The sequence below is a fragment of the Megalobrama amblycephala genome, linkage group LG19 (assembly GCF_018812025.1).
Source record: "Megalobrama amblycephala isolate DHTTF-2021 linkage group LG19, ASM1881202v1, whole genome shotgun sequence".
In the NCBI taxonomy this organism is placed as follows: domain Eukaryota; kingdom Metazoa; phylum Chordata; class Actinopteri; order Cypriniformes; family Xenocyprididae; genus Megalobrama; species Megalobrama amblycephala.
Genome location: NC_063062.1, coordinates 360,309 through 383,108, shown reverse-complemented (window position 1 = coordinate 383,108; position 22,800 = coordinate 360,309). Strand labels below are relative to the sequence as shown.

The following is a 22,800-nucleotide window of genomic DNA, read 5'->3' as shown; positions in this document are numbered from 1 at the left end:
GAGCACTGAGGAAACATCAATCCGCATCTGGAGTGTGAGTGTTTGAACACTGCATTATCCCATCTACTGACTCCCACAGACACACAGATGCTGGAATACTGTCGGTCAGCTGGTCCAAACGGTGAAACCTTTTATTGTGCATTTATTCAACATTTTTACATAACAAAAGTCAGTTTTAGGTGTGTTATAATCTACTGTGCTGGAGAGACGCTCAGATCCTCCTCAAAGAAACAAAACCATCATTCTGTCTTTTAAAAATAAGAATCTTTATGACAAATACTTAAAAATGCATCACAAATTACAGACGGGAGGAAACTATAAACAGGAGAGAAGAGCGTTTGATTCATGATGGTGATTCTTACGGAGTCTGATGATGAAACACTGGATCAGACGACACCTGCAGATGAAACATCTTCACATTATGACGCATTAAACGTTCCTCGTTCGCGGTTTTGAGGGGCTTTTGCCTGTTTATTCAAAGGCCAGTGGAGGGATATGGGTCAGAATCGAACCCGCGTCAGCCGCAGGAGCACCACAGACACTTTAAGCTTTTGACGAGATCTGAAACTAAGTGAAATATAGCTGCGGGCGGGAATCAAGGGGTCAAGCACAAAAAGGAACGACGAGTCACGCAAGCATGGCTGGGAACATCAGACCAACTGCGACAATGAGGGACTGAAAAATCACAAATACGATAACTTTCAAAATGCTTATCACTTTTGACCAATAGGTGGCGCTGTGAGCACACTGATGTGGTGTGGTCAGTGTGAGGACACAATAACACACATAAAGTCTGATGTCAATATGCCAAAGCGTTGCAGTTACATCAGCTCGGCATCACGCTAACAGTTTCACCGAGGCGTTATTCGACGGTTTAGTCAATAATAAAGCTTTTATTATGTTTTTGCTGGAATCATTTATAGATGATCTGAGCCAATTTTGATGAAAGTCGGACCAATGCTCTAGGAGGAGTTTTCAAAGAAATTCAAAATGTTGGACAGCAGTTTTGACAGAATATGGCATATTTGGTCTCATTGTTCTCGGCATGACTCAAATATCAGTTTCATTAAAATAGGCAAAATTAATCAATAGCTATTAGCATTTTTTGAAATTCTATTATAATTTTTTGAACACTAGGTGGCGCTATCTTCAGGGCATGGTCCTGATGACACACTGAGTTTCGTAACGATATGCTAATGCATGCATAAATTACATCATTTTACGACCAAATTCAAAAACAAATTAGTTGTCATGCGAAAGCTGGGTATCGTTCGACTCGATATGCTGCACTGGATTAAAAGAGACTTTATGATTGTTGGGCAAACCGTTCTGAAGTTATAACCAAAAACAGCCATTTTTAATTTCTCCTGACCAGTAGGTGGCGCTGAGCAAAACACTGCAAGTTCCCTCAGTTTATGCTTGTGATGACGACCACGTCTCGGCACTGCATCTATTTTTAATCGCTTTTTGCCAGCATGGACTGAAGATGAGCCAATTTTGGTGAAAATCGGACGAACCGTCTAGGACGAGTTCGAAAAAAGTATAAACTTTCTAAATTTTCGTGACGAAAATGACGTGAAAGAATCATCTTGAGCCACGAATTTTGTTTCTACTCCTTACAGTTTAAGAGTTAATAACATAAACATGAGTGTAACTTGGGACAGTTGGTGGCGCTAGAGGGATCGAGCTGGAGACTCCAAAATTGCTGTGATTAATGATGAGACTGTCCTCTATCCGTGTGCCAAATTTCATAATTTTCCCAAAGAGGTTCTATGAGCTGCCACAGACTCAAGAGAGGAGGAAGAAGAAGAACACTAATGGATTCAGCAGCTTCAGCCTCGACCCCTAATGAACGACATGATCCAGTCACAGAAGCACATGACAGTGTGTCCAGTGCGAGTTTCACGCGGCTTTCTTGGCGCTCTGCCGTGTGATGGCCTCCAGCTTCTGTCGGTACGCTTCGGCCTCCTGCTCCTTCTTCAGGAACTGCTGTCTGTACTTCTGCGCCTCACGATTGGCCTCCTCCAGCTGCTTCAGAAGAGCCACTTTCTCCTGCGACACACGTGTCGTTTTACACATTTGATTTCAGCATGTTGTGTGTCACATGCTGGCGTGAGAGGGATTGTGGGATTGTACCTGAAAGTCGTCCAGCGAGAGTGTTTGCTGGATCTGTATGTCTTGTGTTTCTATCATCTGATCGTCGTCTTCTTCCTTCACGCGCTGCCGTTTGACGGACGGCTCGTCGCTGATCACCGTTTCCTCTGCGACCTCTGTGTCCGACACCGTCAGCACTGCACACACACACACACACACACACTCATGACATCACTCTCGTCACCCCGGCTCTAGTGTGAACCGGACCTGCTGCGGTCACTCACCCTGCTGCCCGTCAGGCATGGTGACTATTATGGGCTGGCTGATGCCTGTGCCCGTCTGCAGGTTGCCCAGCTGAATGCCGTCTGTTACTATGGTGATGACCTGTTGACCTCCAGAGCTCACAACCTGCTGGATGGCCCCGTCCACCGTGTCTGCAGTGATGAGCTCGTCTGAGAGAGAGAGAGATCTGATCAAACTCAACATCTGAGGAACGAGCATCAGGCCCATTTCACGTCTAATCACGGGTGCTTTGATGATGCTCTGTTTGTGCAAATAACCGCAATTTCCTCCTGCGGAGGGCATGTCATGCATCACGTCAAGTGTGCGTCTGCACAAAGGCCTCTTTCATTAGAGATCCGGTCGGTCACCTGCGGATTTGCTGCCGTTTCCCGGCGAGACGAGTCCGGCGAGGTTCACCACTCCTCCCGGCCCGATGATGAACTGCGGCGCGGCCGTGTGGATGGTCAGCGTGTCGGGACTCTCGGGGTTTGTGTTGATCTGGTTCTGCATCGCCACCTGACACACAACAACACATCACGACAGATTCTCTTAAAAATGAATCCAGTTTCAATAGGAGTTGGACAGTCATGTGCTCCATTTAATAGGAGTTTTTCTCTCCACTGTGGTTTCATCCAGTTAATAGTGGTGGTTTTTGGAGAACATGTGGAACAAATCTCTGGTTTTGGATGGAATCCTCTTTCCCTAGTGTAAACAGTTTTGGACAATCCCAGAATACATGTGTGTGATCTCCTACCTTCCCACATCCTGCTACTTCTGTTACTTTAGAGTCAATGATCATTACTGACACACTCATAACCTTTGACCTGTAAGTGGCGCTGTTACAAACTTTATGTGTCAGTGTGTTGTGGAAATATGGACAAAGCTGTGTCAGATATTCAGAGTTGATCCATAGTTACTACAGTAGTTTATTTATTAAAATTATTATCATATCTGTTTTAATCCGTTTTTAAAAGAGTTTCTTCTGCTCTCCAAAGCTGCGTTTATTTGATCAAAAATACAGTAAAACAGTGAAATATTATTCCAGTGTAAATCAGCTGTTTTCTATGTGAATATATAGTAAAGTGTAATTTATTCCTGTGATCAAAGCTGAATTTTCAGCATCATTACTCCAGTCTTCAGTGTCACATGATCCTTCACAAATCATTCTGATATGATGATTTGATTTCGATTTTTGTGGAAATTACTGTTCAAAAATTTGGGGTCGGTAAGATTTCTTTCTAAAAAATAAAAAATAAATTAATACTTTTATTCATCGAGGACATTAAATTGATCAAAAGTGACATTTAAAGACATTTATAATGTTACAAAAGATTCTATTTCAAATAAATGCTGTTCTTTTGAACTTTCTGTTCATCAAAGAATCCTGAAAAATCAAATTTATGAAAAATATTAACTGTTTTCAACATTGATAATAATCATAAATGTTTTTTGAGCATCAAATCATCACATTAGAATGATTTCTGAAGGATCATGTGACACTGAAGACTGGAGTAATGATGCTGAAAATTCAGCTTTGATCACAGGAATAAATTACACTTTACTATATATTCAGATTTACACTGGAATAATATTTCACTGTTTTTATTGTATTTTTGATCAAATAAACGCAGCTTTGGAGAGCAGAAGAAACTCTTTCAAAATCATATAAAAATCTGAATTATTCCCAACTCTTGACGGCAGTGAACATGTATCTCAGAGTCGGACAGTCGATCAGGAATCAGAGGAAGAGTGCTTGTGAGCGACTGGAATGAATGTTCTTGTACCTGCAGGATTTCGGCCAGCTCGTGGCTGCCGTTGTCCAGCGCGATGTCCAGCGCGTTTTTGCAGAATTTGCTCTGCGCGTGAACGTCGGCGCCGAAGCGCAGCAGCAGCTCCACCACGTCTCGGTGGCTGTGCTCCACGGCCCAGTGCAGCGCGCTCATCTTCAGCATGTCCTTGGCGTTCACGTCGGCGCCGTGCTGCAGCAAACGCACATGAATGAAGTCATTGTTGCTCCAGCGGATGATGAAAGGCCACACTTAAAGCGGCAAATTACAGGCAAACGCACCGAGACCAACATCAAAGACGGAGCTCACCTTCAGCAGCAGCTCCACGATGCGCGCGTGACCCTCTGACGCGGCCATGTGCAGCGGCGTCCGGTCCACTTTGGTGCGGGCGTCACGGCTCACTCCGGCGCGCAGCAGGACCTCGGTGGTGGAGTAATGTCCGAACTGAGCCGACAGGTGCAGCGGAGACGTGCCCAGCTACTGACACACACACGCTTGAACACACTGACCCACAGGAACACCAGAGAGGCTTCAGACACACACACTCACCCAGTCCGTGGTGAACGGAGCTCCATTCGCCATCAGTATCCGGACCTCGTCATCTTGACCGGCACGAGCAGCTTCCAGGAGCTTCTTTCCCAAATCCACCAGAGACATCTGCAGCATCACACACACACACACACACACACACACACATCACACACACACACGTGTCCATCAGCAGATCCTCATGCTTCAGTAATGCGTCTCAGTCACACTTTATTGTTTATTCCTCAGATTTTGAAGGAAAAACATTTACCCTAAACTGAGGAGCGTGAGCTCAGATCAATCAGATCCAAAGACAAACCTAAAATCTGTGCTGCTTGAAAGAAAACAAGTTGATAAAAAGATTGAATCCAATATTTGACAGCATAACAAGAGATTTATAAGCTATTTTTTTGTAGGCGGGTCATTTTTGACCCAGAATTATTTTGGGAAGTTGTTACACTGTGTGTGAAAGTCTGCACATTTTAGTCCAATGTGAGAACATTAACTAGAATTTTCTGGAAAAAACTAAATTTGGGTCAAATTGACGGGTTAAATATTATTTTTTAGTCCATTTAAAACTGAATACTTGTACTTTTGCTCAATTACATTTACAAGGAAAAATTAAACTATTTATTCCACATGTCATCATAAGTTAAATATTTCCTCAATGACATAAAAATAAAAAGGGTATTTTTTTTATCCTGATGTGACTACTAAACCAATCGCACACACGTTTACCTTTTTTATGTATTTAAACAGCAAATTCAATTTATTTTAGAGTAAATACTGAAAATGCAGCATTTTCTATAGAAGAGCAGTTCATTTTTCCCATCATTGTCGTCATTTCAAACCTGCTTGACTTCCTTCAGTGGATCCCAGAAGCTCTGAGGGGTTCAGGCTTTTCCTGAGAACGAGTGGATTGGGACCAAATCCCACAGTCGTGAACTCTATCCTAGTCTAACAAAGCCACACGAGGCTTTATGAACGGAGTTCTTATTCACTAACCCTTTAAAATTATGGACTCCATTGACTTTCATTGTAAACACAAGAGCAGTTCATGCTGTTCCACACCCGTAAGACCTTCGTTCATCTTCAGAACACAAATTAAGATATTTTTGATGAAATCCGAGAGGTTTATGACTCCTCCATATACTAATCAACACTTTCTAGGTCCAGAAAGGAACTAAAGACATCGTTAAAACAGTCATGTGACTGCAGTGGATCAACCTTATTGTTATGAAGAGACGAGAATACTTTTTGTGCGCAAAAACAAAACAAAAATAACCACTTTATTCAACAATATCTTCTCTTCTGTGTCATTCTCATTCATAGTTTACGTCCAGCGCTTCCAGGTTCATCGTCAGAACGCCGACTCGTTATTGGCCGGCTCCTGCGTCAGCTGATCACACGCATGCATCGTGCTGATCACATGATCAGCTTTGGCCAATACTGAGCCGGCATTCGGACGTAAACACAGAAGCTTCATTGTGTTCCTGCGTCACCTGCGTAAGATAATGACAGAAGAGAAGAGATTGTTGAATAAAGTCGTTATTTTTGTTTTGTTTTTGCGCACAAAAAGTATTCTCGTCTCTTCATAACATTAAGGTTGAACCACTGCAGTCACATGACTGTTTTAACGATGTCTTTAGTTCCTTTCTGGACCTTGAAAGTGTTGATTAGTATATGGACGAGTCATATTCCTCTCGGATTTCATCAAAAATATCTTAATTTGTGTTCTGAAGATGAACGAAGGTCTTACGGGTGTGGAACGACATGACGGTGAGTAATTAATGACAGTATTTTAATTACTGGCTGAACTAACCCTAACTAACTGAAAGAAAGTCATTAAATGAGTATTTCTGGGTGAACCGGTCCTTTCAGACACACAATCCACATTTAAATGTTGATTTTATCCAAAGCAACTCACACACGATACATTATTAGTGTTAGTATCAGTTCATGCTTTACCTGGGAATCGAACCCATGATCCTGGTGTTGCAAACATCAAGCTCTACTATTGAGCTACAGAAATGTGTTTTATAATAACCATCAGTGAGTCGAGCGTGATCATTAGTCTAAAATCACTATATTCACATCTAAACACTGAACGATCATCTGCTGAACATTCAGCTTTCAGTTCATCATCTGCGCATCTGAGAGTCTCACATAATCAGAACAAAATGAGTGTATTTTTGATGCAACGTTTTTACTAAAATCAGAAAAACTTTTCTGTCTTGTTTTCAAAAGTAAAATTAAAGCATTAGTTCACTCAAAAATGAAAATTCTGTCATTTATTCCTCTCCCTCATGTCGTTCCACACCCGTAAGACCTTCGTTCATCTTCAGAACACAAATTAAGATATTTTTGATGAAATCCGATGGCTCAGTGAGGCCTGCATAGCCAGCAATGACATTTCCTCTCTCAAGATCCATTAATGTACTAAAAACATATTTAAATCAGTTCATGTGAGTACAGTGGTTCAATATTAATATTATAAAGCCACCAGAATATTTTTGTTGCGCCAAAAAAACAAAATAACGACTTATTTAGTGATGGCCGATTTCAAAACACTGCTTCAGGAAGCTTCGGAGCATTATGAATCTTTTGTGTCGAATCATGATTCGGATCGCGTGTCAAACCGCCAAACTGCTGAAATCACGTGACTTTGGTGATCCGAATCATGATTCGACACAAAAGATTCATAACGCTCCGAAGCTTCCTGAAGCAGTGTTTTGAAATCGGCCATCACTAAATAAGTCGTTATTTTGTTTTTTTGGCGCACCAAAAATATTCTCATCACTTTATAATATTAATATTGAACCACTGTACTCACATGACCTGATTTAAATATGTTTTTAGTACATTAATGGATCTTGAGAGAGGAAATGTCATTGCTGGCTATGCAGGCCTCACTGAGCCATCGGATTTCATCAAAAATATCTTAATTTGTGTTCTTAAGATGAACGAAGGTCTTACGGGTGTGGAACGACATGAGGGAGAGTAATTAATGACATTATTTTCATTTTTGAGTGAACTTACCCTTTAAAAAGTGTCAGCTTTTTTATACTTTTTAAAAACATCAGTACAATTAAATGTGGAGTTTTTTTTTTTACTTTCACTGAAGTATTTTTAGTTAATCACTTAACATTTTTGAGTAAAATTGTTGACATTTTAACTCAAGTTCATATACTATGAAGTATTTTATGTCTCTAATGTACAGTTAATATTCCTTGTTTCTATTAACATTAACACTAAAATGATTTCAGATCAGCTGTTATGGCAATAAAGTCTGACAGTTTACCATGTTTTACTGTAGTATCACTGATTAGGATATTCAATCGCATTTTTAGTTTCTAAATGTTTTTGATCTATTTTCGTAGATCGTTTTATATCAGTCTGTTTTATAATTTCAGTGATCTAACCAGTTTTACTAGTTTTTAATCAGTTAATCGCTGTTAATGCCACAGTTAAATGACTATACAAACAATTATTGTAAAAACGATATCATGTTTCAGCTCCAGCTAAATTAAAGAAAACACCTAATTTCACAAAACTATAATTATGAATAAGCTCAAATCTCAGCAGTGTTGATCAACAGAAGAACATGTTGTGATTTGAGCAGAAACTTCTTTATATCTTCATTAAAATCTTTAAATGTGAAGCAGAAAAACATAATCATTATTATTATTATTATTATCGGTAAAAATGAAGCGGCGCGTCGCGTGCGGCCCGTTAGAGAAATAAACAGGAAATCGCTGGTGTTCCGGGGGAAGAGGAAATATTAATACCCACAAACTCATCAACTTCCACATCCGGCGGACGCGATCACGCCGAATTTTGTGCTTCTTACCGTCCGATCAGAACCTGCAGAACCGAATCCGCCCGAAACCGGCCTGAAAACAAACCGAGATGACAATAATACAGCAGCGGGCGCGAGCGCGGTGCACGAGCGCGCCGACAGACTCCAGTATAAAAGAACAAACAGAATACATGAAATAAAATATGAACACGATATCCGCTCCTGCTGCAGAGACGCCTCTGGATCTCTATTTTTTATATTAAATTTATATATATTTTTTGTATTGTATATTTGATCGTGATTTTATTATTTTAAAAACAAAACGGCTGTAAAAGAATGAAGGCGGCGCGCATGCGCACTGCGGAGAATCAGCTGACTGAAGTGCGCAAGAGATATTTTCCTTTATTTACAGTATAATCTCTTCAGATTATGAGACTGTGCGATATAAATCACACTTCAGTTCACTAACAAAACACGAGAGTGTCGAAATGAAGCTGACAAATCAGTGTATAATGAGTTTAAAACACTGAGGTGATTCACATCGTGTGTGTGTGTGTGTATCACGCGTCAAAGTTGTGTTTGTACTCAGTGCGTGTTTAAATAAAGCTTCCGCTCTTTGAATCCGTCGACTTCCGCGTTTGATCGAGCAGTTTCAGTGTTTACTGTCATTAGTCTGATAAACTTCACTTTCCCGATCCGATCTGCGGTCTGACGCTGATTCCAGTGTGTTTCCTGAAGGATTTACTCCAGCTGTGTGTTTGGGGTGAGATCAGATCTTCACTGCGGATCACAAATAAACACCCAGTTATTGATTTACTGTTATGAATCTGATCAGGATCTGAGTCGAGTCTGATTATTCCGACATTGATCGGATTGTTTTGTTATTGGATTGTTAGTCTAATTATCCTGTCATTTTTCTTGTTATTTCTGTAATGTTTCTGATTATTCTGTCATTGCTCTTATTATTATGTTTTGAGTCTGATTATTTTGACATGCGCCTGATTGTTCAGTTATTATTAATGTTTAATCAATCGGTCGGTCAGATTAAATTGTCTAGTCATGGTTGGGATTATTGTGTCATGATTGTGTTTTTGAAGGAATATGAGCTGAAATGCCGTCGGTGTCGAGCGGAGTGAAGGATCTGTATCTGTCCTCATCTCTGAGGGATCTGAACAAGAAAGCAGAAGTCAAACCGGACAGAACCAGCACCAGAAAGTAAGTGTGAACGCGTAATTAAGTTATATCCATGATATAGTCACACTGTAAGAACAGACATAAATCAGTTGGTCGATATTGTTAATGATTTTCATACTTATTAGTTTAATCGGTTAACGGTTCTTTACTAGCTTTACCGATCAGCAGCACTGTTATGATAGCTGTCTTGATAGCTCCGCCCCCAAATTCACAAACACGCTATGCAATGCAGGCACCTCCCCCATCATGAGTGGACACGCCCCTTACTGCTGATTGGCTACAAGTGTGTTTTGGTGCTCGGTCTGATCCACTTTTAACAGCGTTTCTCAGAAATTGCTTACTGTAGGGCTGCATGATTTATCGTGATAAAATCGTACGCGATATGGCAAAGGCTGCGATTATTTCATGCGCAACTTGTCAGAGCTGTACGGCTCTGTCATCAGTAGTAAATGCTTCTCCATCTGAGAGCCAGAGGGCGCTCTTGCGCAGAAACTCAAAATATGCCCTGCAGCAGAAGATAACACGCATCATATCGCTGTAGCTGAATAAACAGAAGATTGAAACGCTTTGATTAATTAAACATGACTGATAAACAAACGACTGCCTTATTCTGTGTAAGAAGCCTCATCATCCCACAGAAGGACGCTCAACTGTCGTTATGAGTTTGGAGTAAAAACATGTTATTAAATGTTGTCTTTTGTTGGACAATATGTTAATAAACGCTTCTCATGTCTGGAAAGAAGTTTGACGCGTGTTGCTTTTTCAAATGCACATTATAAGCGACTCAAACTCGCAGTGCTTTCAGATGGATCAGCATTTGGAGCCGTAGTTCATTGACAAGCCGCGCATTAAAAAAAAAATCGCAGCCTTTGCGATTTCATAATCGCACTGAGAATCGTGTTTAAGCGATAATCGCGTTCAAGTTTAATGTTATTTTTCGCGCAGCCCTAGCTTTCTGTACCTTTAACTGGGTCTCTATGGAAGCTCGTTCCGCCACGGAATAATAAATTAAAAAGGTAATTGCACCTTTTTCTCTTACAATTCTGACTTTTTTCTTGCAATCGCAACTTTATATCTCACAATTTCTAAGGAAAAAAGTCTAGAGATAGAATTGACCCTTCGCAAAGACCCGCCCCCCCCCTTTAGTTACCCCCTTTAGTTTGCTGTCACGCCACACACAGTGAAAAATACATCGCAGAGCAAAGAGGACACTGACAACACGTCGACAGACAAGACAGCGCAGGTTACTTATGATATTAAACAAAGTCCCATCTTTCAAACTGTGTAATTTTTTTAAGAAATTCGAACAATAAAAGCATTTTGTGGCTCTTTAATGTGTCGTGACAGATCGCTGTAGCTCCTCAGCTCAAGCGGCTCGTGAACGGATCATCTCTTCCTGCTAGTTCATTTATAGCATCAAATAAACATGAATGAACATCAGAAGGAATGTTGTTTAAAACGTTGAAAGACGTCAGTACACACCATTTCTCAAGTTCAAGTCCACCGAGGTTAATCTTCTAACTACTGACTGCTCTGTCTGACAAAATGGCGGATTTGGCGTTATGACTGGTTAGATCGCTTGTCAATCAAACTCCCGGTGAAGGGTCAATTGTGAGATAAAAAGTCTTAATTAAAGTGTGTGTGTGTGTGTGTGTGTGTGTGTGTGTGTGTGTGTGTTTCAGCTATGTTCAGAGTGCCTGCAAGATCTTCAAGGCGGCGGAGGAGTGTCGTCTGGACCGAGACGAGGAGAAAGCCTACGTCTTGTACATGAAGTATCTGACTGTCTATGACCTCATCAAGAAGAGACCAGACTTCAAGCAGCAGCAGGTAGAGCCGCTAGTGCATTGTGGGAGTTTGAGAGGTTTTAATGGTGCTTAGGATAAGATCATTGTGATGTGTGTGTGTATTATACGCTCTCTCTGCTCAATACTGCTCTCGCTTGATCGCTTCCAGGAGTTCTTCCTGTCTATGCTCGGACCAACCAGCTTTAAAAAGGCCATTGAGGAGGCGGAGAAACTGTCAGAGAGCCTGAAGCTCAGGTCAGTGTTTCTAACACACACACACACACACACTTGTTCAGTCTCGGTCTCACATACGCTTTGTTCTGCTGCCGTCTCCCTCTCAGATATGAGGAAATGGAAGTGCGGAAACAGCTGGAAGAGAAAGAGAGAAAGGAGGAAAAGAGTCGACAAGAGCGAACGGAAAAAGATGGACGCGCTTCACCCAGAGGAGCATCGGAGAAGAAGGAGAAGAAGGTGCTGTAAAGTTGCTGAGAGTTTTTTGTTAAACACACACTCTTCTGGAAACTTTCTGCTGACTGAACATGTGGTGAAACTAAAGGAAGCATGAGTTGAGGTTACACAAACAAACCTGCTAGTTAAATTTATTCATTTAGGGAAGAATCTGTATCTCATAATCCATAAAGCAGCTGTTCAACATTATTGTGCATGTTGTGATTATTGACCTTCATGGTATAAATGACGAGTTTGAGCTGCTGTAGCTACAAGAGGACAATATGAGCGATATAATAGTTTTATTATCTTTATATTTAACTTTATTTTCCTCAAATCATCACAGTCCGTGTCATTGATAGTGTCATAGTTTACTCTCGGCTCAATGTTCAAAGTTTACAGACATCATCCTGCACGTCTTGAAGTGATTTGTTAATAATTCATTTGTCTTTATGTGTTTTACAGCAGGTTAAAGAGGAACCTAACAGCAGTAGGACTGGAAGTGATAAAGGTACCGTGCGTCCCGCTGGATCTTCCTCTTCCTCTTCCTCTCTGTTGTTGTTGTGTTTGTGACGGTTGTTTCTCTCCCCTCAGGAAGCATCAGCGCGGAGGCTTTGTTCCACCTGATGAAGGACCCCAGCATCAGCGTTCTGGTGATGGACGCCCGGCGCAGGCAGGACTTCGAGGAGTCGCAGATGTGCGTCCCGTCTCAGACGTGTATCAGCGTTCCCGAGGAGGCCGTCAGCCCGGGGTGACTCTCCCGCACGGACACTGATCCCATCTCACACAGAACAGCGTTTTTCCACTTCAGTGCTCTACTTTTCCATTGTTTTTCAGTGTAAACGCGCTGGACAGACAGGCAAAACGTGCGCTTGTGTCTTTTGCAGCACTCCAGTTAAAATCAGTTCAACTTTTAAAAAACGTGTCTGGAGACCTTGCGTTTTTTTTTTTCCCTTTCCACTGCCCGCGTCTCACGTTTTTCAAAGGAAAAGTGTGTTCTGTGTGAACGAGCCCTTATTTAACGATCTATAATAATAATAGCATTTGACATCTTCCATAAAGTCGGCATGAAATAAATATTCATGCAAGTTTTTGACCTTTTAATCAAAATGTCATTAGGTCCTGTTAAACCCCGCCCTTTTCTTACAATCCACTCCAAGCTCCGCCTTCTCTGAGTGCCACGCCCACATGTCAACATCCAATCAACAACTGACGAATAGAACCAGTTCCACTCTACATTTTTTTTTTCCCTTTTCTTTAATCTGTTTCACTCTCATGTTCGTCACAATATGAACGAAAAAATCTATTTATTACTTTGCAATTTAAAATATAATAAATAAATTGCTGTCGTTGGGTTATTTGACGATTAAACTAAATATGCACTTTAAAGTCGTCATGAAACTGAAGTCTCTTTTCTTCTCTATTGTGTCGTATATCGAGTGAAACGCTTCTCAAACAAGAACAAATGTAGGGCGGGGCTTGATTTTGTCTGTGGGGAATTGATTGGATGGTTGTGGTTTGCTATTGGTGGATCTCATGTGAGTGACAGGTTGCCCCGCCCTCGTCATCTGAGAAGAGAAGAGATGCTGCAAGAGGAAGATATTCTGATTCAAGATCACGAGAAACATGAATTTAAAACAATAACTAATAATCATTTAGAATAAACTGCAATATTCTATAAAGAACAAGAACCGTCAACTTTGATTTTCATAAATTTTTGCATCTATATCACATTAATATTCAAATGTGCTGCTGATCGTCAGGGTGACGGTGAATCAGATCGAGCTGAAGCTTCCTGCCGCGTCTCTGGATGACTGGAAGCGCCGAGGGTTCGTGGATTACGTGGTTCTGTTGGACTGGTTCAGCTGCGTCTCCGATCTCAAACTGGGCACCACTTTACAGAGTCTGAAGGATGCTCTCTATAAGGTACTGTAGCTCACGCCGTAGCTTCAGCTCGCTGTGTGTCGTATCTGACGTGTGACGATGTCGGTCCTGTGCAGTGGGACAGCAGCACGATCCTGCGCAGTGAGCCGCTGGTGCTGGAGGGAGGATATGACAACTGGCTGCTCTTTTACCCAATGTACACCAGCAACGCTAAAGTCAAGCCACCGAGACAGCAGGAGTCCAGCGCACTGCCACAGCGTGAGTATCACACTTCACATCACATGACAAAAATGACATGCATCACGGCTGTTAACCCTTGTGCGGTCTTCGTTTGGGAAGTACACTCAGGGTCTCCACAGACCCAGGCAACTAAATGTAATTTTGTAACAAAATATATATATATATTTTTTTTAATTTTACTGTTTATTAATGTTTTTACTCCACATTTATGCAGTTTTTGGAGGATTTATCACATTTTTAAAATTTATATAAATAAATTAAAAAAAAATTAAAATAGGTTTTTATACAAAAACAGCTTTTTATGTAAAATTCACTTTATAAAGACCCACTTTTCTAACTTTCATTCATGGGGATAACATGGATAATTTGACATGGTTTAGTGTGAGATTTTTGTCCATCTTTTGGAAAATGCAGTTTTAAAAGTAAAAAATGATCACTTTATCCAGTAGATGGCAGCAGAGCTCCACTATTTGCTGTTTGACTGACTGAAAGACATCTTTTCACAAGTATTTTCAGCTGGATTCATATCTAAATATTATGAAATCACAATCATGACAATAAAAGCTACTTTTTGTCAAAGTTTAGCATTTTTTGTAATACAAAAAAAATCAGTTTTTCAATATTGTTACATTATGGTGAGACACCACTTAGAAAATGGACAAAATTCATTCTCAAAATCAACATTTTTGAAAAACTTATTTTTTTTTCTCAGTACAAAAAACATGCTAAACTTTGACAAAAAGTAATTTTTATTGTCATAATTGTGATTTTTATAATATTTAGATATGAAAAATACTTGTGAAAAGATGTCTTTCAGTCAGTCAAACAGCAAATAGTGGAGCTCTGCAGCATCTGCTGGATAAAGTGATCATTTTTTACTTTTAAAACTGCATTTTACAAAAGATGGACAAAAATCTCACACTAAACCATGTCAAATTATCCATGTTATCCCCATGAATGAAAGTCAGAAATGTGGGTCTTTTATAAAGTGAATTTTTCATAATAAGCTGTTTTTGTATAAAAACCTACAACAAAATATTTATTTATTTATATTAATTTAAATTATATGATACATCCTCCATAAACTGCTCAAATATGAAGTAAAAACATTAATAAACAGAGTAAAATTACGTTGTTTTGTTTTTTTGTTTTTGTTTTTAAAAACAATTATTTTGTTACAAAATTACATTTTGTTGCCTGGTGTCTCTGGAGAACCCTAAGAGTGAGACTTTTATTTCTACACTAACATAAAAACAAGATATTCCTCCAATTTGTTTTTATTTGTAGATCTAGAAAGTGTGAACAACTGTAGAAAGTTTCATGTCATTTGGACAAAGAGAACTTTTTTTTTTTTAATTTTAGCAAATGTCGTTTGGGGTCTAAAAGACCCTATAAGGGTTAAAAATGCCTCTCGATTTTGACTGCGGCGCGATCAGCACTGATCATCTGAAGCGGCTATAGTTCTCGTTCCTGCTGTGAACTGACCCTCAGTCAGTAGAGTTTGCTGTGATTTCAGTGAACTTCACGTACCCGTCGCTGGAGGAGCCCAAACCGGTGATCGTGTGTGAAGAGCCTCCGGCTGCGCAGCTCAACGGCACAACATCGAGCCAGGAAGCGCCTGCGGAAGCGCCTGCGGATCCCCTCGCAAACACACACGCGGCGCTCACACAGCCCGCCAGCGCCGACATCGCCGTGCCGCCCGTTGCCTCGCCCAGACACACTCCACAGGTGAGTTTCACCCGCACCCGAACGCTCAGATTCACACAAACACTCACTCAACATCTCAACCCTTCCTCAGGTGGACCGCACAAAAAAACCAGCGGTGAGACCGGCATCGAGCGTGAAGGTCAGCGACGAGCCCGCGGTAAACGACAGCCCCGCGGCGCTCAACGGCCTGGTGGTGCCCGACCGCTCCACCAAACCCCTCACGGACCCGTCCAGAGCTCTGAGCGAGGAGGAGCGGCGGGAGATCCACGCCGAGACCGTCAGTCTGATGGAGAAGGCCCGGAAAGAGCAGGAGCAACGCAAGCGAGCGCTGGAGGAGAAGAAAGAGAGGGAAGAGAGAGAGGCGGCCGAGAGACGCCAGCGAGAACAGAAGGAGGAGGAGGAGAAGCAGGAGAGAAAGAAGCTGGAGCGACAGAGGGCAGAAGAAGAGGATCTGGGAGAAAAGGGCCGAGACGAGAAGGGCAGAAAAGGGCAGAAGGACGTCCCGCTGGACGCTGCCATGAAGAGCATGTCGCTGGACTCGCCTGCACCGATGAATGCTGTGAGTCACACACACTTTTGTATTTTATGGAGACTCTCCATAGACATGATGAACTTTCTGCATTTTTACATTTTTAAAAAACATCACTTGGTATGATTTATAAGCTGTTTTCCTCATGAGGAACGTGTGTGTGTGTTTCAGAGGGACACACTGACGAGAGCACACAGTGAGGAGATGGGCCGAACCGTACCTGGGCTGCCGGACGGCTGGATGAAGGTAAGAGGAAGTTGAGCAGCGGTCGATTGTGTCGTGTTGTTGTCGTCCGCTGGCGTTTCTAATGCTGATCTGCTCATCTGTGCAGTTTCTGGACACCGTGACGGGCACCTACAGATATTACCACTCGCCCACCAACCGCGTGCACCTGTACCCTCCGGAGGTCAACACGCCTCAGATCCAGCCCAGCGCCGCCAAAGCCAAGCCGGCGCAACCCGCGGAGACGGAGAGAGAGAAGGAGCGCGAGCGGGAGAGGGAGAAGGAGCGGGAGCGAGAGCAGTCCAAGCTGAAGCGCTCGTACTCGTCTCCAGACATCAGCCAGGAGCTGAGCGCCGAGACCAGCCGGAAACCTGCAGCCATCCCGACCGTGAACCGAGAGAACAAGTACGGCGGGAAAACACTTGTACACACACACACACACACTAAACTGCATTTAAACACATGCTAAATGTGTGTTTGTGTCTCAGGCCTCTGACCGCCGCCTCATATAAGACGGTGGAGATCGCGCGGCCGTCTGCAGCGAAAATCCGGAACCTGAACCCGGTGTTTGGGGGTCTGGGGCCGTTACTAACGGGCCTCCGTAACCTCGGCAACACCTGCTACATGAACTCCATCCTCCAGTGCCTGTGTAACACGGTTGCCATGGCAGACTATTTCAACAGGAATTACTATCAGGACGACATTAACCGGTATTACGTCACTCTGATCTGCATTAAATCATCACATTCAGTGTGAATCCAGAGGAAAGTGACTCTGTGTGTGTTTGCAGGGCGAATATTCTGGGTCACAAGGGCGAGGTGGCCGAGGAGTTCAGCGTGATCATGAAGGCGCTGTGGTCGGGACAGTACAAGATGATCAGCCCTCAGGATTTCAAAGGAACCATCTGTAAAATCAACAACCGCTTCTCCAGCTACGAGCATCAGGATTCGCAGGAACTGCTGCTGTTCCTCATGGACGGACTGCACGAGGATCTGAATAAGGTACGAACATCTTCACGAGTGTCATTTAGTTGAACAGAATCACAATAAAGGCCGTCATTCTCTCGTTCCGTCAGGCGGATAAACGCAGGGGTTATAAGGAAGAGGACATCGATCATCTGGATGACGTGAGCGCTGCAGAGCTGGCCTGGTCCAAACACAAGCTGCTGAACGAGTCCATCATCGTGGCTCTGTTTCAGGGCCAGTTTAAGTCCACGGTTCAGTGCATGAGCTGCCAGCACAAGTCCCGCACCTTCGAGACCTTCATGTACCTGACGCTGGAGATGACGGCCAGCAGCAAGTGCTCTCTACAGGTCAAACACACACCGATGACACACGTTATATCGAATATTTCGATATGTATCGATTAGGGCTGGGTAAAAAATATCGATTTCTCGATTTTAATCGATTTTTAACCGATATTGATTCTTAAATCCCAAGAATCGATTAGTCTAGTCTGTTTTCAGTTGATGAATGAGCAGAATATGTAGCTCCTCCCATCCAATAAATCGCAATAATCTTTGTGCTTTGTTACTTTTGATATGAAGCAAAGTCTCAGATTTCAAATGACGTCCATCTTATTATGAGATTCAAAAAATAAATACCGTTTTGGCGCTGTTTAATGTGGCGTGACAGATCGCTTTAGCGCCTCAGTTAAAGAGAAGCATGTGATCATCCTCTCCTCTGCTTTAATACCAGTTACAGCGAAATAAACATGAACATCTGAAGGTATGTTAAAATATACAGTACAACTTACTGAAATCCGTATCATGTCTCGTGTAATCGCTCAATCAGTGCTTCAACCTCAATAAAACAGCTTCAATGTCACGTAACGTCACATTTACCTCAGAAAAACATATTCAGTGACCATAAACTCATTAGTCAGCTAGAAAAGTGAACTCTAGAAAGATAAATATAGCTATGCACCATTACATATTCATTATAATTTTTAATGTTCTTCAATATTTAATGCATGTTTGAATAAATCAGTTGTGACAGCCGTGATTTAAATGTTTATTTTTATTAAAAAAATGAACTGGAGTAGAAATATGATGTAATATATATAATTATATGTAATATAAATATATGCAATTCTAAACTTTATTTATAATAAAAACATCATTGAGTGTAATTTAAGTGTTTGAATATAAATAAGTTAATTTGACCTTCAGTATTATTACAGTAGTACCAGCTGACTCTCATGTGTAGTTTACAGCATTAGTTGAGAGATTTTTTCCTCTAGGAAATTTGCCATGTGCTGAAACTGAAATAACACATCCAAAATAATCAATATCGAAACGAATCATGAAAATTAGTATCGATACTGAAATATCTGCAGCGGTTCTGAGGCAGTATCGATACACCGATACCAGCTGTCCGTTCTCGCTCTCTCTCCTCTCCGACTGTGACTCCTGTCACTCACTCGTCTCATTCGCTCCGGTTGAACAGTGCTTGTATCGCGTATAATTTTACTAATTCCCGCAGGTTTCACGCTCACACCAAAAGCAAGCGCACCACTGATTTATAAGTGTCGCGCACATAAAGCCGCCTCTCAGACAGCTGGCGAGAATCAAAATGAGTTATTTGCTTGTCTTATTGTGCTTAAACGGTCTAATAAGCACAATATTATGTCAAAATGCCCATCTTGGTGAGTATTCAGGTAAACACAGTCAGTTTTGGAACGTAAATATTTGCGTAAGCGTACATTGGATCCATGCATAAACTCTTAAAGTGACTGCAGCCTAATAAACCTGCTCACGCTGCTGCTGTTCGTGTGTTTGTGCAGGACTGTCTGAAGCTGTTCTCTAAAGAGGAGCGTTTGACCGACAGTAACCGCTTCTACTGCCGCCACTGTAAGACGCACCGAGACGCCATCAAGAAAATGCAAATCTGGAAAGTTCCGCCGATTTTACTTGTGCACTTGAAACGGTGAGTGAAGTCTTGAGTGTTTCAGTTCAGGGCTTTAAAATGTCAAAACAGGCTTAAAAACATGTCTTTTTTAATAATAAGGTTCAAATACGACGGCCGGTGGCGGGAGAAGCTGCAGACGTTGGTGGATTTCCCGCTGGATAATCTGGACCTGTCGCAGTACGTCATTGGACCCAAACCCAACCTGAAGAAGTACAACCTGTACGCTGTGTCTGTGAGTACACGACCGCACGACACCGACACGTGAAGGTGTTTCAGGCGCTCCGTAACGTCTCTTCTCCTCTGTAGAATCATTACGGCGGGATGGACGGCGGACATTACACTGCCTACTGCAAGAATCCGCTCAAGCAGCGCTGGTTCAAGTTCGACGATCACGAGGTGTCCGAAATCTCCGCCTCCTCCGTCCGCTCGGCCGCGGCCTACATCTTCTTTTACTCCTCCCTATGAGGGAAAGCGACAGCTCGTCACCATGGTGACCGGGTGATTGACGCACGTTTGAAATGCAACTGTGGGCGGAGCTGACTCTGATTGACACTTCTGCTGATGGAACGCGTCTCTCTTTCTCTCTCTCTCTCTCTCTCTCTTTCAGCGGGCCGTACAGTAATAATCCTGTAGGACTGTAGCAGGAATCCGAACGCAGACTCGCATTCGGAGCGTCGGCCTCCAAACTCACGGCTGGACTTGATGTCGTTTAGACGGACCTGTGTGAGATTAGACGTCAGTATACGCGCACTATAATCCAAGCCGCTCATTAGACGTGCACCTGCCGCTTAGGGAGACGTGTTTAATTTATTTATATGGTGACCAAATACTGCAGTCCAGGTGCTGCCAGATCCGAAAGAAACTGAGATTCTCGACGAGAATATTCCAATTTATCATTAAATCACTCCCAAACACATCTGGTCATTGTCACGATATTCACACTAAACCGCAGTGGAAATCTTCCTACGCTTCGGCCCTGTTTAGGGATCCAGTGCAATAACCCTCATTCATTAAACCCAATCAGTGACACACTAAAGTCAGATGATCATAAACGTCATCTCTGTACTAATAATGCTCTGGGTCGAGCTGCTCTATATGGAGCGTCACATGGAAACGACACCTTCTCTCACTGTGGCATGAGCTTCTGATGGACTGAGTCAGTCTCTCACCTGGTTTCTTATATATTAAGCGCATTCTTTAAATCCATGTATTAGCTTATAAACCTTATACATGCATCAATAAACACATAAACACACGTGTGCTTTGAGTCTTCTGTCTGACACTGACTGTGTGTGTTTGTAATGTGACTGTATCTGTGCAGCGGGATTGTGGGATTTCTGTCGTGTTGAGCAGGATTTATAAAACCGTTTTTCTACTGTATAATCTGATTGGACGAGCCGCATTCTATATTAATGTGCCAAGATGTTACATTTCTTTGCAACCATAAACAGTCTATAGTCATAGTTTTAGGGTTACATGACTTTCGCACTCATCCGCCATCATATATATATCAAAAGATCTGTGGAATATTTCCCAGCCTTAACTCAGTGTTCACTGAATCAGATCACATGCTCAGTGTTCATGTGTGTGTGTTTACCTGTTGAGAATTTGTCCGTAGTCAGCAGAGGTGAACAGATCATGTGCAGGTGATGACATCATCAGGCGTGTCTTGAGCTCTCCTTCAGAACAGATGTGTGATCTGCTGAGAGTCGCCCTGCTTCCTGATGAACACAAATAAAAATAACGATGGAAGTGCTACAAACACATTTCAAACAGAAGAGGTTGTTTTAATAGTTTAGTGCTCACAGAAGAGACGGGTTTTCAGCTGTCTTGAATATTGTCAACAATAGGGACAAAATGTCTGCCTTTTTAAATTGTAAAAATGTAGATATAAGTTTAGCACATGCTGGCTGATGATGCAGCAGAACAATGTATTAAGGGAAGTAAATAAACATTGGCTAATTGTCAGAGAAAAATAAAGTCAAATTAAAGGGTTAGTTCACCCAAAAATGAAAATAATGTCATTAATTACTCACCCTCATGTCGTTCCACACCCGCAAGACCTTCGTTCATCTTAAGAACACAAATTAAGATATTTTTGATGAAATCCGATGGCTCAGTGAGGCCTGCATAGCCAGCAATGACATTTCCTCTCTCAAGATCCATTAATGTACTAAAAACATATTTAAATCAGTTCATGTGAGTACAGTGGTTCAATATTAATATTATAAAGCCAAAAAAACAAAATAACAACTTATATTCAGGAAGCTTTGGAGCGTTATGAATCTTTTGTGTCGAATCATGATTCGGATCGCGTGTCAAACCGCCAAACTGCTGAAATCACGTGACTTTGGCGCTCCGAACCGCTGATTCGATGGCTATGCAGGCCTCACTGAGCCATCGGATTTCATAAAAAATATCTTAATTTGTGTTCTGTAGATGAACGAAGGTCTTACGGGTGTGGAACGACATGAAGGTGAGTAATTAATGACATTATTTTCATTTTTGGGTGAACTAACCCTTTAAGGGAAGTAAATAAACATTGGCTAATTGTCATAGAGAAAAAAAAAGTCAAATTAATTAGAGGCCACTAATGGTGCAAGAAGCCTCCCTGGCTAAACTTTTACTTAATGTATAAATTCATTTAATTCTTATTAATATTTATATATATATGTATATTTTTAAGTGTCGTTAATGTGTCAAAATATTTAATCAAGTATTCCATTTAAAATTGTGTTTTAAAAGTTTAGTTGAGTAAACAACCGATGACAAAATCTGAGTAAAAGATTAATCTGAAAGGTAAATGTATTCATATTTAATTGCATTACTATTTTAAATTGAAGATATGTCATCATGATAGCAACACAATGAATTTAAATGAGATGATTTTACACAATTAGTCTACAGGTTTGAATGAAAATGAAATGTAGCCTAGGCTACGTATAATTCATGGAATTATTGAATAAAAGCATCATTCATTACAATAAATATTATATTTCAAAATTGTCCCACTAATAAACCCCGAGCGGGTACTTTTTGTTTTTTGTACCCGCTCGGGGTATTCTGTGCCAATTCAGAATTAAACTAGTTTTTATTTTGAAGCGAAAAGATAAAATTTGTATTTTCCCGCCAAATAAGAAATTAATCATGCTTTTGTAAACCATAATTACGACATAAAATGTCGAAATTATGACATACTAAGTCATATATGGAGATGAAAAGTCGAAAGTATGACATATAACTACTTCATACTGTCACTCACGTGATTGATGTTTGTCCGAAGAGATGAAGACGATTCTAGAAACCTTGAGGGGAAAATCGCTGTTTTTTTCTCCGTCGATTCTGACAGGATTTTCTCTGAGGTAAGCTACTTTTACATCACAAACGCAAATTA

General features: G+C 41.5%; 2 protein-coding genes across 7 annotated transcripts; one reads left to right on the top strand and one right to left on the bottom strand.

The window, feature by feature from the left end:
* Positions 1–105: 105 nt before the first annotated feature.
* gabpb1 (GA binding protein transcription factor subunit beta 1) lies at positions 106–22,800 on the bottom strand. Of its 5 annotated transcripts, XM_048169512.1 has the most exons (9): positions 22,669–22,800; positions 21,004–21,127; positions 4,713–4,820; positions 4,473–4,640; positions 4,161–4,355; positions 2,745–2,892; positions 2,379–2,546; positions 2,137–2,291; positions 106–2,052 (listed from the first exon to the last, which is right to left on the bottom strand). In XM_048169512.1, the coding sequence occupies exons 3-9, from the start codon at positions 4,818–4,820 to the stop codon at positions 1,903–1,905; spliced, it is 1,092 nt and encodes a 363-aa protein (XP_048025469.1). In that variant the 5' UTR covers positions 21,004–21,127; positions 22,669–22,800; the 3' UTR covers positions 106–1,902. The 5 variants fall into 5 exon arrangements, with proteins under 5 accessions (XP_048025469.1, XP_048025468.1, XP_048025466.1 ...); XM_048169511.1 differs by lacking the exons at positions 21,004–21,127; positions 22,669–22,800 and adding an exon at positions 8,484–8,841; XM_048169509.1 differs by lacking the exons at positions 21,004–21,127; positions 22,669–22,800 and adding an exon at positions 8,542–8,840.
* usp8 (ubiquitin specific peptidase 8) lies at positions 8,866–20,661 on the top strand. Of its 2 annotated transcripts, none has more exons than XM_048169502.1 (19): positions 8,866–9,253; positions 9,588–9,705; positions 11,367–11,511; positions 11,638–11,723; positions 11,810–11,939; positions 12,384–12,426; positions 12,510–12,666; positions 13,679–13,841; positions 13,916–14,057; positions 15,556–15,767; positions 15,838–16,305; positions 16,447–16,521; positions 16,607–16,902; positions 16,986–17,207; positions 17,288–17,498; positions 17,573–17,809; positions 19,282–19,424; positions 19,506–19,638; positions 19,713–20,661. In XM_048169502.1, exons 2-19 carry the CDS (start codon positions 9,602–9,604, stop codon positions 19,869–19,871), a joined length of 3,126 nt encoding a protein of 1,041 aa, XP_048025459.1. In that variant the 5' UTR covers positions 8,866–9,253; positions 9,588–9,601; the 3' UTR covers positions 19,872–20,661. The 2 variants fall into 2 exon arrangements, with proteins under 2 accessions (XP_048025459.1, XP_048025458.1); XM_048169501.1 differs by having other exon boundaries at positions 12,381–12,426.